We start from the raw sequence: 19,335 nt of genomic DNA, 5'->3' as shown, positions 1-19,335 counted from the left end.
CACCCCGGGCCGAAGGCGGTGCTAAACCTCTGAGCCATCAGGGCTGCCCTCGATATTCTCTTTTAAGTAAAAATACTTAAAACAGATTTCCTTCAACTTATATAAGAAAGGTTTTGAGTCCTTTATCATCCTGGTATCTTCACTGGCTGGGTTTAAATTCCCATTTTGGCTTCTTACTAATGAGTATCCTTGGGAAAACTATCTTTATAAAACCTCCATCATGTGTAAAATGTACCTTAATGACAACTGTATCACACGTGTTTGTTTCAAGAAAATGAAAGTGCTTAAAACAGTACATAATGGGTTAAACATCAGTTAAAATTTTGTCATTATCCCACAGAAATAATCCTAAAGAAACTGACAAGTACAAAAATCACGTCTATGGTTCTGTTCTTCTCCCATTTCAATCTCATTTTCTATGGTCAAACCTAAAGTCTCTAGCCTAACACCTGGGGTTTATACACTTATGTTGTTTCATTCTGGTTTGGTCACAAAAATAACCAACATTTCTCCTAATCTGTAAAATGAAGTTAGATTACTTCTTTTTTTTTTTTTTAAGGACTTCTCTAATTTTGAAGTTTGTGAATTTGTTTCCTGCTTCAATATTCTTAAATAGGATAGAAAACTTTTTAAAGGGAGATTCTTTTCTCAGCCATAATGTGAAAATTATATTTTGACATTATGACATTATGTATTTCTGTATTTTTAATAGAGAAAGAAAGCATAGTTCAATGGCAAAAAACCCCCGCAAAACTCTATTTGCCTAAGTTTGTCAAAACTAGATACGATACCAAGGAAATATTTTAAACAAAGTAGAAATCTTGACCCAAGTCTCAAAATTGTATATAAAAATCATGTTCATCAGAGATAAGGCAAAATAAATCAACCTTTACATCAGAGCAAGAGAATTTAAGCTATATATGCCCTGGAAATAAATTTGTAAAATTTCATAACATAATTATATTTACATATACTCTGTTATGTATAAACTAGTCTATAAGAGGTAACTCATGAAAATGAAGCATATGTTTCCTAATTCCAGCCAAAAATATGCTAAGTCAATGCATTGTATAAAAACAAACATGGAAGGAGTACATAAAACTCTTACCAAAGTCAAGAACATGCCAAGTGCTCAAATATCATTACTCTTTTCCTGGGCATCTTTATCTACAGACATCTTAACACACATAGAATGGGAATACATAAGCTCCACTATAACCCCTTTCCTTCAGATTCATATATCCAACTACATTCCTAACAGATATTCCTCCTTATGCTGTGCCTTTTAACACTTAACACTAAACTATAACCCCTTAATGAAGGCCTGCATTTCTCTAAGCCTATCTGACATAAAAGCATAACATAGCTCCATCTTTAGGATCACATCTTAAATCCACAACACACTTTTGCTGAAGTCTAAGACACAGACCTACTTAAAAGTATTTTGTGAAGTTTGATAATTGTCTGTTCATAAATTATGGGAAAACAAGTATTCTCATACCGTTGATGGGAATACAAAGTAGTAACAACCCCCTGTAGAGAGGAATTTAGCAATAGCCAGCAAAAATTCCTATGTTTACCTTTTGATCCGGGAATTCCATTTCTAGGAATCCATCCCAAACATTAAACAAAAATCCCCTTGGAGGGACACATACAGAAATCTATTTATAGCTATATTATCTGTAACAGGACTACAAACAATCAAATGTCTATAGTAGAAAACCATTTGAAATAGCATATGGTAGAATTATATAATGGAATATTATGCTCATTAAAAAGGCACAGAATACCTACAATGGAGTTATATGGAGAGCTATGGTGATAAAAAGCAAGATGTTGTGTTCATAGTGTGCTACTTCCTAGTGTGTGTGTAAATACAAATATATATTTGTATACATACACATACAGATGTGAATATACACAATTATATGTTTTTAAAAACAGAAGGATAAACCAAAACTAATATGGTTACCATAAAAAGAGGTAAGAGATAGAAAAAACCATGACGACATTCTATTTCTCTTCATGTATCTTGTATGGAGATTTACTTACAGAACCATGCAATGTTTTTTGTAATTACAAAGCAAAACTTAAAAAATATAAGAAGCCCCTAAAAATCAGAAGCATAGTGGCTTAACTACATAGGGACAAACCATTACAAGTGACTTAAAAATACTAGGTTAACAATACATCCCAAATAGGGTTATTTTCTAAGGACACAAAGTAAAAAAACCAACTTTTCAGTAATCATATTGTTTGCAATGTAACTACTGCCTAGTCTGAAACTACAATGAGTAGGATAAGGCAAATCAATGTTATTAGGAACTATGATTTTTGAGAAAAAAAAAATAAATGGAAGATTAAAGAGATTAAATTATCACTCTCAATTTCATTGGAAGTATCAATATAAACCTATGGTATACTTAAGTATTTCCTGGCTGGGTCCAATGAGAAGACCTAGAAACATGATTAAACAAGTATCTATGAGCAGCCCAAACTATGTGCTCTAAATACCATCTCTAAGAAGAACTAGAGTTCCGTGAAGAAATGGCTGAATCCATGTCTGTGCAGGAAATAGAAGGGCTTTGGACATCCGGCTATACCTGAATGCAAAGAAGCCCTCAAGAATGGTAATGTCAAGTTCAACTTGAAGGAGCCTCCACAGGCCAGAAATGGGACAACTTGGGCACCAAGAACTTTAAAACATGTGTTAAAAATCTATTAGTTCAAAATAATGGATCTAGGTAAAGATTAATGGCTGTCAAACCATTAAAAGCTAATAGCATATTTCACAAGAAGCAGGTATTATGTGCCTTCCCATATTACACAATATGTAAGTAAACACTGTCTCTCAACTAGTCTTATCAAATAAAGAATTTGAATGCAATCAAACCTCTAGATAGAAGTATAAGCTTTCAGGAAACTAACATTAACAGAGGAAAAGTTAAATACTACTATGGGGATGTAATCAGTAAAGCCCAGACTCTGGGAAAACTGAATAAACTGTCACTTGCCTTGTATAGATAACCTTTTTCCCCTCTTTGCTGATTTAAGTCTCAACTTACAGGTTTTACTCATCTATTAAAAGCAATGGGTAGATCTTGGTTTTGATCCTTATTTGGACAACTTGAATATGTTTTTTGAAAAGACAAGCCTATGGACAGGTTATTTGATATTTATGAATCATTAAGAATTTTATGCGAGATTTGTTTGTTAGGATCTCTAAAACCATCTCCAGGCTCAGTGATTTACTTGGGAAACTCAAAGGGCTCTTTTTCATAGGACAGCATGTGGTTATTTTCACAGCTATGACTTACTACACTGAAAGGATACAAAACAAAAAACAGCAAAGGAAAAAGGTGCATAGGGTAAAATCAGAGGAAACCAAGTATAAGCTCAGAATCCTCTCCCAGGAATCACACAAAATATGTTTAAATCCTCCAGCAACAAATTTTGACAACATACGTGAAATATTATCTACCAGGGATGTTCAGTAAAGAATACATGGTTTTTATTAGGGGGTGACCACATATGCACTCCTCGAAGCAGGTGTTCAGCATAAACCATACTGTTTGCAAGTCAGGTACAGTGAGTTTGTTTTTTAAGTCAAGAAATGATGAGAATCTTCCTGAAAGGTAAGTTCGCAAACATGAGCCAAAGGTCCACTGTGCAGACTTTTCAAAGAAAATCAGCCTGAGATCTGAAATTTTTTTTTTAATTTTTATTTATTTATGATAGTCACACACAGAGAGAGAGAGAGAGAGAGAGAGAGAGAGAGGCAGAGACATAGGCAGAGGGAGAAGCAGGCTCCACGCACCAGGAGCCCGACGTGGGACTTGATCCCGGGTCTCCAGGATCGTGCCCTGGGCCAAAGGCAGGCGCTAAACCGCTGTGCCACCCAGGGATCCCTGAAATGTTCTTTTCTTACATACTTTAGAAAAAGAATCCTTTGGCTATTTTGTCAGCTGAATGCTCTGAAAGGTTATGATGAAGGTGAACCTATAAAAGATAGGGAGAAAGAGTAGGACTAGGTAGCAAAAGCCCTTAGACTATGTTCGTCTGCCACTTTGAAAGAAGAAAGGAGAGCTGGGCAAGAAAAGCATCAGACTGTGTACAACTCTGACGAAGTCTTGACCAGTCCAATGGTGAGCTCCAGTACAGAAACTGACCATAGGGATCCCACAGTGGGCAGAAATGGCCAGGCCACACTTGCTCACTGGTTGGAGGATGCCAGGAAAGTGTGGTCTTGGCTCAAACACTGTGGCAAGTCTCCAAAGTGCTGTTGCTAAAAGTTTTCAGCTAATTGCATTCATTCCTTGCAGCTGGTCAAGTTTTTTTTTTTTTTTTTTTTTTTTTTTTCTTTCCTTGAAGGGAGGAAGAGTGCACCCACCATAGCTACTTAGGCCATTTACTGGTTGAAATGAGCTAAGGTTTGGGACTTGCTTCAAAATAATCCAGCGGTGCTTGGGGATGCTGGTTTAAACAAGACTGGCCAGGAATTCATAATGGTTGAAGCTAGGGGATGGATTCATTATACTGTTCTCTCAACCTCTGAATAAATTTAAAGATTTCTATAATAAATAACAGTATTTTGTAGTTCAAGTTAAAATCCAAACAAAAGGCTCATCCTTTTTCAGTTTTCCCATATATGTACAAAATTCAGAAAGTTAACACTCAAGCCTTACAATGAGGACAAGCAGTCTCCTGCCCCAGCCCACCATATTCTTGGCTCCTATTCCAGAATACAACCATTTTCAATTGTTAGCTATTGCTTTTATTTACATCTGTATTTTAAAGTAACACGCTTTCTAACACTTTGTATTTTACTTTATTATTCTACCCATCCCTCATATACAGTTCATTTGTCTCCATTCTCCTCTTCCTTTTAATTGGTAACACATGGCCCTGCTTTAAGTGTTCACATATTAACAACAACTCTTAGGATAGAAGTGCTATTCTACCTCCCATTTTGCAGATGAAGCACAGGTTTTTATTGGAAAGGAGGACCAGAGACATGATTCAAACTGATTATCTGGCTCTAAACCCATATTCTTGCAAGGACAAACTTTTTCCTGCTCTTACGCACATTATACAAACTTCATAAACTTTTTTTTTGGGGGGGGGGGTTACAGTTAAAAAAAATGGTGATTAAGTAGAAATCACAGGTAAATGAAAAAGTATGCTTTAATTAATACCTGTCCTTTCTTCCACAGCTTTGGTTTCCATTGAATGCTTAACTGTTCTGCATCATTATTTTATCTCCATTCTGCCATGGTTGTTAAACTCCAAGGCATCCAGACATTTCAGGCATTCAACCAATCTTTTGGGCTTCAAAACATCTTTTAGAGACCACATTCTAATCTGGACAGCTTGCTCTGTAGACCTAGACCTGTTCCACAGCTTCATGCTGGGATCTCCTTCCATTATTTCCTGTTTTCCTGAATGCCATTGTCTCCCTCTTTCTTGGTTTAAAACCTGAGTAGGGTAGGAGTGGTTAAAATGATCTTACATATAAATTAACCAATCCTTTTGTTCTCAGTTTTATTCCATAAAGGCCTGAGCCTTCCAAAGGTTCTTCAATGCCAGTTCAGTTGCTTGTTGTTGGCTTCTCATCCTTAGGTTCCAGTTTTCTCTGGCCTGCTAAGTTAGGTATCATTTACCCATTAGCTTCTTACCTTCCAAGTTTGTTGCTTTCTTTTTTGTGTCTTTTACTCCTACCCCATTTTTTATCCTTGGGGGGGTTTATGCATTGATTCTTTTACTGTCTTCTAGAAGGGTTTAAGAATGAGTGGAGACAAACAGGCATCTTAATCTGCCATGTTTAAGTGAAAGTCTTTATATTCACTTTTAGTTTCACTTCTTACTTACTATGTACCTTCTACGTTCCAGCCATAGTAATCTATCTACCCTCAGGTAACCCTGTTATTTCCTACTTTTTATCCTTGGAATAACTGGAATTAAATTTTTTAGAATTGGAATTAAAATCTTTTTTTTTTTGGAATTAAAATCTTAAAATTAAATTGGAATTAAAAATTTTAGAGTACTACTTCTGCTATTCTCTTTCAAGAATATAGAAGTTATCTCTTCTGCTTAGAGCCCTGGGTACTCTCAAAGCAAGGGGTGCATGTTTCTATCACAGTAGTTAAACTATAAAACAGCAAGTTTTCATTGAGGAATAGGTACTATGTTCACACTTTGATGTGGCTAGGATATACCAAGGCCTACAAATGTTTTGGAAGCATATAACTCATTAAATAGAAAAGTCTGCTTTTAAATAGCTAAGGCTTTTAATCAACTATAATAAACTATGACCACTTGGGATGTCTGGGTGGCTCAGGGCTGAGCATCTGCCTTTGGCTCGGGTCGTGATCCTGGGGTCCTGGGATTGAGTCCCACATTAGACTCCCTGCATAGAGCCTGCTTCTCCTTATGCCTCTGTCTCTCTCTCCTCTCTCATGAATAAATAAAATCTTAAAAAAAAAAAAAAACAAAAACCCAAAACTATGACTACTAGATTTCAAAGAGATTCTCTTGATTTTGTTGTATCTCCTCTTCATCCTTGAGCTAGATAGTTAAATAGGATCACAGAATTCAATGAAGAGCTAAATAAGGGCTTTTTAGATTGTTCTTAATCTTTTTAAAAACAAAAAACCCTGTAGTCAGTTCAACTGTTAATTATGTCAGTACTCAATTTAAGTATAGGCAGTCCCCATAGTATTCTCCCCGCTTCCTCTGAGGTCCAATGTATGGCTGAAGACAACCTCTGCAAATGGGTCCAAGCAACTAACTTCTTTCACAGCATTTGTACTAAGCAAAACTGTGTAGACTATTTGAAATATCTCGCGAAGTGCTAGAACCTTGACCAACTTCTAAAACAGACCTCAAGATAACCTCAAACTGAAACACAGAGGAAGGAATCTATCAAGGCCTACTTTACCTATATGGTGCTAAGGGCCAATTCTATAACCCATGAAGTATGAAGCTAGGGGTCCTTCTTTCTCTTGTACTACATGACTTCCTATTCTCAGAACTGAAAGTCAAGGTTATCTTAATATAAATTATTCTAGTGAGCTACTTTACTTTGCATCCTTTTGAGTTTGGACCACTCAGATAAGCCTTAATCTCCAAGCTTATTGTTGATTCACTCTATAGTACACTTGCAACTAATAACATTGTATGTTAACTATATTGGAATTAAAAATTTTAAAAACCCCTAAGTTTAAGTTTTCTCAGTAACATTTTCATCACTAAAAATATTTGGATATCTTTCAGAGCTATCCTTTGGAGTACATGCTTTTGATTATTCTCATCTATGTGACATCTTAGCAAAAGCCAACTGTTTTCAATCGACAAAACTATCAATCATCAAGTACGCCTGGGTAGTTAAATTTCAGGGAAATTAAGCATCGTTCCTCAAAAATAGGTTTAACATAAATAGTAAGCTACATTTCCTTGGATGTCTTGCAGGCTAACACTAATTTTAGACTCAAACTGTATTAAGTATAGTAATATCACTGAAACCTTCCTGCAAAACATGGCTTCCTGGAGCTAATATGCTTAAATAAGAACACCATTCACCTGGAGGCATGTTCTAATTTAGCAAATTTTTAATGTTATACTGCGTTCAAAAAGCATTTCTTATTCTAACAGATAACACTGCTAAGTTTCACATCTTAAATGTAAAGCATACTCACAGACAATATATAACTGCTTGAAGTAGGGCTTTACATATTACATGGAAATCTCATTTGTATAACCCATTTACAATGGTAGACAACCATTTTAGTAATGTAAACAACATAATTATGCGAAGAAATACCTATGCCAAAGATAAAACTCTATTTAAGAATACTTACCAACTTGGTTTTATTAATAAATGAAATGCAGAAAATTTGATTCTATTACTGGGTACTTTAAGGTTATTAGGAAAAAAAAATAGGTCACGTAGATATTTACAGATGAGGAAGTCAAAGCTGTAAGAGTTCAAACAAAACAAAAAACTTACCAATAAACCTAGAATCAAACCAAATTCTGATTCTAATGCCTGTACTGTAAAAGAATTAACATTCTAAATACTTAACAGATCTCTGGAGGGTACCTATTTGAAAAGCAGATTCCTGGGCCCTACTGCAGGCCCACTCTAAGCTGAAGTAGAGGTTTGGTATCCCTCTGGAATCTACATTTTAAATACCTTTCCCCAGAGCATCTGCTAACCAACCTTCTGAGAAACACTAACGTAAAGGGATGATATACAAATTTGAAAAGGTGAAATCAATCTGTAAAGTCATTCTTCTAAGCACTAAGTGATCTTAGAATAAAATACAAGAGCAATGATAAAGTCAGAGACCTAACTTCTTGCGCCCTCCTTTTGATTATAATCTATTCAGAATGTGGCATGTCAGAGAACGTTGGAGGAAATATTTGAAGTCTTTGGTAAATATATTAGTAATAGTCAAGTACCAATGGGGCAGACCAGTTGCTGCACATGAGTTCTGAAACAAACCTCTCATTCTTGCTCTCTATACTTAAAAATAATCAAGAGTACACTGACTTGATTAAAGAAAAATCTCCTACTTTCCCTCCCATCAAAACCCAGAAATTCTATTTTGACACTGCTTTTAAAGTATTTCTGGGAGTCATTCAGAAATAGATCACTACACATCAATACAGTCAAGTAAATCAGTTTTGTTAGTTTACAGAAAAAACTACTTTAATCTAAAAATACCACTTGATTCAGAACTGGCTGACTTCTATATACAATAATTAAGGCTACTCAAAGACATGCAACACAGGCTGAGAATAGTTTGAAAAATCTTAAAGGATGCTGAAAGAATGACAACATTATACTAAGATACTTGCCAGATGAGCTTTTAATTATAGCCTAGCAGAAGTTACCTTCCAAGTCCTAAATGATGCTATGACATTTCCATTTGATCTCAATGCCCTGGTAGAGCCCTGACACTGTTAAAAGCAGCTTATCCTATTTGATTTAAAGTCTTAACACTGGGATGCCTGGGTGACTCAGTGGTTGAGCGCCTCCCTTTGGCTCAGGGGATGATCCCCAGGTCCTGGGATAGAGTCCCACATCAGGAGCCTGCTTCTCCCTCTGCCTGTGTCTCTGCCTCTCTGTGTGTCTCTCATGAATAAATAAATAAAATCTTAAAAAAAAAAAAAAAGTCGTAACACTAACGAACTACGGATTCTCCCCACAGAAAAGGGGCACACAGGCATGTATGGACAAGTAAAGAACCTTTGGTTCAAGGTATCTGTTCTGCTAAAGCCATTATTAACAGCAGAGACAAAAAAAATTATGTAAACAACCTTATATGCTACATAAAGATATTTTACTATATTTTATAAGTATGCTTCTCTCAAAATTATAGTATGGTAGAATGGTTGCAAGTATGTGCTTTCATGAACTGGGGTCTACCACTTACTAGCTGACCACCATCAGGCAAGTTAGAACCTCTAAATCTCAGTTCTTTCCACTTAACACATAAAAAAAGTACCTACACTTCACTGAGTTTTTATGAGGATTACATAAAACAATCTAGGTAAAGTACTTGCTAAAATAACACTCTCAGGCACTGTACAAGAGGATTATTAAGCTACTATACTTTAAAAACACTTTGGAATTATTAAAAGTCAAAAGAAAAAGAACATTTGTTTCTGAGGTAAACTGACATTTCTATTTTAAATGGGAACACCATAGAGCATGAAAACTCTGAGCAACCATTTACTCATGTTTAAAGATTTCAACTTTGCCTACCTACAGACAATAATTACTCATTCTCAACATACGATATAGAAATAAGGGGTGCCTAGCTGGCTCAGTTGGTGGAACACATGACTTGGATCTCAAGGTTTGAGCCCCATGTTGGGTGCAGAGCTTCCTTAAAAATAACCTCCATAAACATTTTCCTTCTTAACATATACATATTTCCTTATTCAAACTAGTAGGTATTTTCTGGCTTACTTTTCTCTTTATAGAAATCAGCTACAATTTGGAAATCAAGATCTCTACATTAAACTACTAAGTTTAATAAAGCAATTAAGAAAGCAAATCACTTGGGGCACCTGGGTGGCTCAGTGAGCTAATAGTCGGACTCTTGGTTTTGGCTCAGGTCATGATCTCATGGTCGTGGAATCAAGCCCCAAGTCAGGCTCCACACTTAGTATGGAGTCTGCCTCAGATTCTTTTTCCCTTTCCCAGCCCTTCTGTCCTTCCCCACTCATATTCTCAGATGCTCTCACACTCTCTTCTCTAAAAAATAAAATCTTAAAAAAAAAAAAAGATCAAATCATCAACAAGAATATTCCCAAATTCACTTGTTTAACAGGCAATAAGACTAACTAAAGGTGCACTGTGAACCTTAAAAGCAAGAACATATCAGGGTAGATTTTTGAGATCTAGTTTAACCGTAGGTCAAATTCAGAAAGTTCTTAGAGGGTTCTACTGTATAATTAAGAGCCCAACTTAACAGGAAAACCAGGATTAGTCTCAGAACAAAGCATTATATTTTCCCTCCACTCAAGAATTTACCAACACATCATAATAGATCAGTTTCCTATAAATACATTATGGACATTGCTTTCTATGCAAAGTTAGTACAGATAATTTACTGCATAGTGGAACAGAGTTCTCCTTTCAAAGTTACATATAGATGATTTAGCTTGACTGAAATGTCTCATTAAGAAACTTAAACCTAATAATTTTGTCTATATGAAGACAAAATGGAAAACAAGCTACAAACCACCCAGACATGTGCAAAATAGGATGAACACTCAGATTTCTTAGCTATTACGTATCACCTTTGACCTTTAATAAACTATATTTACTCAAACTGTCATATCAATCCCCTTTCTCCATATTGCTCTTTAGTAGCAGGTGTCTGTCAATTGTCTTTGGCCCAGCCTTAACAGCTATTATCAATGAGTGGTTTGCAAACATGAATGTGCAGCAGATTCACCCAGAGGACTTATTAAAAACAGACTGCTGGGCTACTCCAAGATTGATTCATTGTATATGGAGTGAGCCCCAAAACCTACATTTCTAAACAAATGATGCTGATGCTGCTGGCTAAGGAATACACTTTACAGAGAACCACTAGTCGAAGGGCAGTGGTTCTCAACCATGGCTGCATGTTAGAATCACAGGGGAACTTCTGTAAATTCCAATGCCTGGGAGTCCCTCAGAACAATCATACCAGAAGTTCTAGAGCTAAGTTCTAGACAACTAATGTATACCCAGGGCTGAGAACCACTTGTCTAGTTAATTAAAATAAATCTAAACCAAACCCATTGAGAATAGATATTGCTTAATACAAAAACAGAGTAAGATTTTTTTAGCCCTCATCTGCTGATAAGGCAGCCAAATAAGGAGTCAAGATTTAATAGTCCTTATGGTGGCCTCAGTTGCTTACATACTGAGGGTTAACTCAACAGAAGTTTCATGTATGCTGTCTGCTTTAAATCCTAGGCAAAGTCTAAGTAATAAGTCGTACAAAATGGTTGACTTTTGAAGGCAACAGAAATGTAGGTTACTCTCAATCCCATGTACCATGTTTAGGCTTACTGCATATTGGTTAACTCTTGGCTCTGGAGTCAGAGCGTTCATAGATGTTACCTTTGGCAAGTTACATAATTAAGCCTTGGTACCTTTATTTGGGAGTTAATGAAATGAACACTGTAGTTAATGCTAAAGATCACATGAGCATCCACGTAAGAAGTTAGCTCAGAGTCTGGTACCTAAGATATAACATAATCGAAATGGCTGTAAGCTATGCCATACACATGCTACCTAGAAACATTAACCTACCAGAAATACTAAAAAAATGATTGTCCTTCCCAAGTCTACTTCTTCCCCTTCAGTCAACATCAAGGTGCTTATAAGATTATATTCACACCCTTGTTAATTTATTTTTAAAGATTTTATTTATTTGTTCAGGAGAGACAGAGAGAGAGAGAGAGAGACAGACAGAAAGACAGACAGACACTGGCAGAGGGAGAAGCAGGCTCCATGCAGGGAGCCTAACATGGGACTCAATCCCGGGACTCCAAGATCATGCCCCGGGGCCAAAGGAAGGTGCCGAACTGCTGAGCTATTCAGGGATCCCCACACCCTTGTGAATTTAGATGTTCAGGACTGTTAATAGTGTTAAACTTTGAATACCTTACCTACAGAGAGTACAGTTAATGGAAATACAGCTTTTAGAAAGCTATAGAAGTATACAGTACAAGCTTACTAGGAAATAAGGGAAAATTTCATGTTCCCTCTCTTGACTGCTTAACCGTTTCATGATTTATAATTGTCTGTATTACTCTGAAAAATGCTTATTTCTGAATCTTCTTCCCCCTTTTTGTCCAAAATACCACAAAAAACATACATTTTCCTCAGACATAGTCTCCCCAGTAATCATGGCTTTGGGAGGAAAAATGGTAGTTTTCCTCACAGTCATTCTGTACATTCCTGTTAACTGGGTACTTTTAAAAAACTTTGAGGATTTCAGAATCCCTTGGAATCTAAATCTTTTAAGTATAAATTTAATGCCAACTTCTTTCCTCTCAAGTACTTACGAGGATGGTTGAGTTCTACAAATACAAAGCCCTTGGTAAGACAAGGGTGACAACAGATAAGTGGTATAGAACAGCAATTAGGAACTCCCCTTTTACCTCCCCACAAATATCTACTTCGTACCATGCACTCTGATGTTAACCCACATGTCTGCTTTATATTATTTGCAGTAAGAAGTGAATCATAAAGCTAACAAGACTAATCTAGGCCTTATGATTCAACTACAAAATCTTCCACTAGAATGCCCTCAATAATTCAGTCTGTGTTTTAAAGAATCTATGGAAAAGGGAACATTACAAATAGTAAAACTCTTAAATCTTAAAATATTGGACAGCCCAGGTGGCTCAGCGGTTTAGCGCCACCTTCAGCCGGGGGCCTGATCTTGGAGGCCCCAGATCGAGTCCCACGTTGGGCTCCCTGCATGGAGCCTGCTTCTTCCTCTGCCTGTGTCTCTGCCTCTCTCTCTCTCTCTCTCTCTGTCTCTATCATGAATAAATATTTTTTAAAAAATCTTAACATTTTTCAAATAAATCTCTTAACATGTTTATGGATTTATAATGTTCTAATCTTTAATTTTTGAAAGGAAAAATGAAGATTAGGAAAAAAAATTCATTTATGTTGTAGAACCATGTCCACCACTATATTTTATTTGGCTTTTTGGGGTTTTCTGATCCAATGTACCTCCTTGCCGTGGTGAAATGACAGCTTTCTCAATCACACTATTATACACAGAGGTTTGTAGATACGATTAATTAAGCAGATTACTTTCAATTTACTCTACAGGAGAGAAATGAGGTTAGTTCACTGAGGGATATGACAACACTCAATTAGTATCAAAAATGGAATGGGATGGTAGCCTAATAAGTACTTAGCGCCTATTTAAGTAAGCTTAAGTACAAAAAACCTGAGGACTTCTGTCGGTCGCAGAAGTTATACTAAGTTAGGGGTCACTCAAACTTTATAAGTTCTCTTTGCAATGTAGCATCTCTACTAATTCTCTGTTTATATGGCTGAAAATCGCCAATGCTTGTACCATTCAGGGCAGACCATTCTCTATCTTTCAAGATTTGATTGGTTTGAAGTTTAGATTATCCTAAATTTACCATTTATGTTGTATAGAACTTTCTCCTATACAGAACTTTTAAAATATGAAAGCTATAATGATCCGTGTCTTTTCAAGCTAAATACTTGGGTCCTTCGGTCATTTTTCTTAATTTTACATTTTGGGTTCTATTCTGAAGATGCGCTAGGTCCTGTTGGTATTCTTAAAGCATGAGAGATGGAAAACAATATTCCAAGTAGGGAATAACCAGCTCCGTACAACACAGTAACATCACCCTGCTTATTCTAGCTATCTTTCGATAAAATATCCTCACAGTGTGATTGTTTGATAGCCACATTCTACTGACTCACTTGGAGCTTACTACTCCAAAAAAAAAAAAAAACCAAAACAAAACAAAAAAACAAAAAAACAAACAAACAAAAAAACATCCCCCAAAGAAACCCCACAAAAAACAAAAACAAAACAAAAACTATCACATCCCAACAGCACTCCTCAATGCATCATCCATCAAGAAATCAAGAACTTGATCTTCTCAAGAACTTGATAAGTTTATTAACTTATTGAGATCAAGAAGTACTTTACTGGAGTTTTTAACTTAGTTTTCCAATAACCATGAGGAACAAACTGACAGAATTTGTTATCATATCCATATTGGGTCATGATTCTTTCTGGGTGGATACAACAGCCTTCTGTTACTTGAGACTCTTAACCAAAAGCTCATCTATGTTATACTTTGTTTTATATATATTTTTCTCTTCTTAAAGATGTGAATGACATTATCTACCACTTAAGTTTTTGTCATATTTCTCAAAGATAGTTCAGCTATCCTATCTAAGTTGCCAGCAGTGAAACATGTAAAATTACATGTAATTATATATCACATAAAAAGTATTTAGGACAATTTTAGTTTTCTCATGCATGTTGGATTTAGACTTTTACTAACATTTATTCTAATTAAGACTAAGTTCTCCTTCCAAAAAACAAACAAACAAACCCCCCAAAACCAGCCAAATAAATTCTAAGGTATAGGGATTTGTGCCCTAACGTTACACCAAACTCAGGCCTATCCCTTGGGAAGTCTTAGTCCAAACCAAGAGGCCCCAAATTTAAAAATTTAGTAAGCCTTAGTTCACTTAGTGTTTAAAGCTTATTACACTATTTCCATACTGTGCCATTCTGTATAATATTTGCCAAATAACTCTTCTTCTATATTTTAAGAAATAAAACTCAAGGCAAATCAAGAACTTTACTTGTTGATAACACATATGGTAAGCAAAAGTCATTTTAGGATCTTGAACCTTATACTCAATAAAAGATTTGGTAGCCTAATATTTTCTATACATATTAAGGTTATCACTTGAGTGATTACTCAAGTTCATTTAGTATGTTGAAAAAATACTAAACCTGCCCCAATGGTAACTTTTATACTAAGATATTGAAAATAGGTTAAAAAAAAAAATCAAATTTAGAATCTTGGCCCTCAAGGCAAGTTCTTAATACCATTTTCATAAGAACATTTAAAAACATTTCATTGGATGAGGGAAGAAAAGGGAGTGACTGCCGGGTATGTGGCTTTTTGTGGGGAGGGGATAAAAATGTTCTACAACTGGTTTGTGGTAAAGCACAATCCTGTGAATACACTAAGAACAGCGAACCATACCCTTTAAAAGAGTAAACTGTGAGTTTTCTCAACAAGCTATTTGAAAAACATTTCAATCTCATCCCAATAGCTCTACATGTTATAACATACCAAAAAAAACAAAACAAAATAAAACCCCAGAACAAAACAAAACCCAGAAAACTACATCATAAAGAAAGAGACCAAGAAACTCTTTACATACTAAATTAAACCAGGCATTAGGATACCAACAACAAACCACTTAGGAGCCAGGGATGACTGAACGTTAAGAAGCTCTTATTACAACCACTAAACAAAGGGTAACAGACCGAAAATGACCTCTAAAAGATTTCTTCAGACTTATTTGAAAACAGTCTTGACATGGAAGTCCCTGCCTCTATAAACAATAATATGAATGAAGTCCTCAATAACATGAGCACTTACTCATCATACTCGATATGATAAATAACGTCTTCATCAGCAGCAACAGAGTCTGAATTAGACGTAGAGGGTACACTGTCCAATTTATTTGTGTTCTCTTTGGAATTATGATTTACATTTCCATTAGTCCTTTTACAAGAACTGCCATTCTTCAGTGGAGTTTTGCCACGTGAATGTCCATCAGAAGCTCTAGTAACACTACGTATACGGGCTTCAAACCAAGCACCAAGGCCGACATCTCTGGCATCCACCAATTCATTTACCTAAAAAAAGTTTAAAATTAGTTAATGAAGCTTAATTTCATTTATTGCTTCAAAAACCATACTACAACTCAAGTTATTTTGAGCGTTATCATGGTTAACAACATTTGCAGCTATTCCCGTTTAAAGTAATTAGAAATATTAGATCAAAACTATTCTTTTTGGATTATACTGTCAAATCTGTTATTTACTATTACGAAAATTAACTTTCCTTCCAATTTTCAATAAAATAGATATTTTCTTTATTCCTTGCCTGGGTCTACATCACACTTTAAAAAATATCATTCTTATGTACCCAAGTGTTATTCTAGCAAGTTATTAAATAAGAATGTCACTTAGTGAAAAGTCAAGACTTCATAGTATTGTGGCTGTTGCTGATTTGCTTCATCAATTTCTTCCGAATCCTAGAGATAACTTATAGTCAGTCTAACAGAAAACAGTTAAGTATTAGAAAAAACTTGATGGGGGAATTATACATGTATAAAGGAAAAGAATCTAGCGAACCCATCTATTCAAAATGGAGTAAGTTCTATCACCAGTTAATAACACACTAGGAAATGCACTACTTAGTACCTCAAAGAAGAAAACAGAAGACAGAGCTGTAAGACACAGAACAGATGAATGCAAGTCTAGTGGATGATCCAGAACTAAAAAACGCAATCTGATAAAAGGAAAACAGTACATTAGAAAACATGTATATCAGAAGAGTTACAATATGGAAGCTGGTTAAATAAAACACACACACACACACACACACACACACACACACACACAAAATCTCTCCTAAAAAAATCTGAGGAAATTGGTCAAGCCTTTAGGTCAGGGCTCTTTCAAGAGCAATAACCAAGAGACATCCCTTCAGTTTTTTCCATTTTTTTTTTAAGCCCCTTAAAAAAAAAAAAAAAAAAAAAAAAAAAGAGAGAGAGACATTATTGTCTTTTTTGTGTCATTATTGTCACAGGATGATCACCTAATTAATAAGCTTGTTCTTCCTGAGGGTATTAGAGACCACTTAAGGTATCCAACAAAATTCTGACAGATGGTATAGCTTGGGGCTGGGGTGGGGGCTTATATTAAAAGTTAAATACCCATATATTATGCAAGGCGTTCTTTAGGCTTGTCTAACTCTTACAAGCTTAATAATTCCTCTTTTACAGGATAAGAAAACAAAAAGCTCTGACAAGTTAACTTGCTCCAAATGAAAGCTAATGAAATGTAAAGCTAGAATCTGCAGACATAGACCTTGAAGCTTGTTTTTCCTACTGTATTAGGAAGCTTGCTGAAAAGATGACAAGATAGGTAAGCAGGACTCCAAAGGTTAAGTTAGGTTAAGTGATGAAATAAGGTTTTAAAAGGTAAAAAAGGTTTCAAACCACCAAGCTAACACAGAAGGTAGACTACAGACAAAATAAAAAATTATTAATGATCACTGCAGATGAGGTACAATATCTGACCAAAAGCACTATAAATAAATGAACATGACAGCAAATAAAAAGCCTGAAGCCATAACAACGTTTGACATGAGAAGAGTTTAGTAGGAGAGAAAAAGATGTAAAGATCAACCAGGCTAGACAAAGAATCAGAGATGAAACACAATATACATCACATAAACTACTCTATGCATTAAATGGACACAAGTGCTTTCCTTTCTTAATAGTCACTGATAAATTTAAAGACATACTTTCTTACAGGCAACATTAGCTAAAACAAAAAATAATCAATGTTAAGGTCAATCATACTTGGGAGAATAAACAGACTTCTCTCTCATAGCAAATCAAAATTTAAGGGTTTATGTAGCACTACACAATTATTATAGCAGAGAATGGGGCATAGAGTTGATACTGATATAGCTAATAGAAACATAAGGCAATCTGAACAATCTCCCATTTCTTATTTATCCCACAAAAAAGAAATTACTATCTCATAAACACAGGCATTCTTTAAGTAGAATCTTAGATTTATAACCATAAACAAGAACTATAAATTCTCCATTTAGTTAACCACTCATGTCAATGCATAAAAACCAGGTGGGAAAAAAAAGTTTCTAAATTGAAAAGTAAGGATTTTGCGCATTACATAGACATAGTGAATTAGGTCAGATTTGAATGGGCTGAAATGCATGCAAGAGATTAAAGATCCTAGCCACAACAATTAGACAACAAAAAGAAATAAAAGGCATCCAAATTGATAAGAAAGAAGTAAAATTCTTTTTTGCAGATGACATTCTATATAAAGAAAACCTGACTCTACCAAATAACTGTTAGAAGCAATAAGTAAATTCACAGTAAAGTCACAAGACACAAAAATCAATGTACAGAAATCTGTTGCATTTCTAATACACTAATAATGAAGCAGCAGAAAGGGAAATTAAGAAAGCAATCCCATTTACAATTGCACCAAAAACAGTAAGATTACCTAGGAATAAACTTAACCAAAAGAGGTGAAAGACCTATACTCTGAAAACTCTGATGAAAGATATTAAGGATGACACAAAGAAATGGGAAGACATGCTAATGGATTGGAAAAATATTGTTAGAATGTCTATACTACCCAAAGCAATCTACACATTCAATGTAATCTCAAAATCAACATCATTTTTCACAGAGCTAGAACAAACAATCTTAAAATTTGTATGGAACCACAAAAGACTTCAAGTAGGCAAAGCAATCTTGAAAAGGAAAAACGAAGCTGGAGGTATCACAATTCCAGATTTCAAGTTCTACTACAAAGTGGTAGTAATTAAAACAGTATTGTACTGATACAAAAAGACACCGAGATCAATGGAATAGAAAACTCAGAAATAAACCCACAATTACATGGTCAATTAATCTTCAACAAAGGAGGGATAAATGTCCAGTGGAAAAAGTCTGTCTTCAACAAATGATGTTTGAAGAACTGGACAGCCACATGGAAAGGAATAAAACTGGACCACTTTCTGTCACCATACACAACAATAAACTCAAAATGGATGAAAGACCTAATTGTGAGACCTGAAGCCATGAAAAACCTAGAACAAGAGCACAGGCAGTAATGTCTTTGATGTTAGCTGTTGCAACCTCTTTCTAAATATGCCTAAGAGAAACAAAAGCAAAAATAAACTATTGGGACTACATCAAGTTAAGAAGCTTCTGCACAGCAAAGGAAAACAACAAAACTCAAAGGCAACCTGTATGGGAGAAGATACTTGCAAGTAACATACAATAAAGGTTTAGTATCCAAAATCTATAAAGATCTGATACAATGCAATATCCCAAATCCTAATAATCTAGTTTAAAAAAAAAAAAGGCAGAGGACATGAATAGAATGTCTGCAAAGAGAAATACAGATGGCCAACAGACCCATGAAAAGATGCTCAACATCACTCATCATCAGGGGAATG

The 19,335-nt window shown here is 35.4% G+C and overlaps 1 protein-coding gene across 3 annotated transcripts in view; it reads right to left on the bottom strand.

Moving 5' to 3' along the window:
• The window catches only part of UHRF2 (ubiquitin like with PHD and ring finger domains 2), a 77,009-nt gene that overhangs the window by 43,408 nt on the left and 14,266 nt on the right, over positions 1-19,335 (bottom strand). For all 3 annotated transcript variants that reach the window (XM_077911903.1, XM_077911904.1, XM_077911902.1), the window contains one exon: positions 15,700-15,959. In XM_077911903.1, coding sequence (XP_077768029.1) covers positions 15,700-15,959 — 260 coding nt within the window. The remainder of the gene's footprint in view (positions 1-15,699; positions 15,960-19,335) is intronic.

This window comes from Canis aureus, chromosome 10, assembly GCF_053574225.1.
Source record: "Canis aureus isolate CA01 chromosome 10, VMU_Caureus_v.1.0, whole genome shotgun sequence".
Classification (NCBI taxonomy): Eukaryota; Metazoa; Chordata; class Mammalia; order Carnivora; family Canidae; genus Canis; species Canis aureus.
The sequence above is the reverse complement of the archived record's forward strand: the minus strand, read 5'-3'. Positions and strand labels throughout refer to the sequence as shown.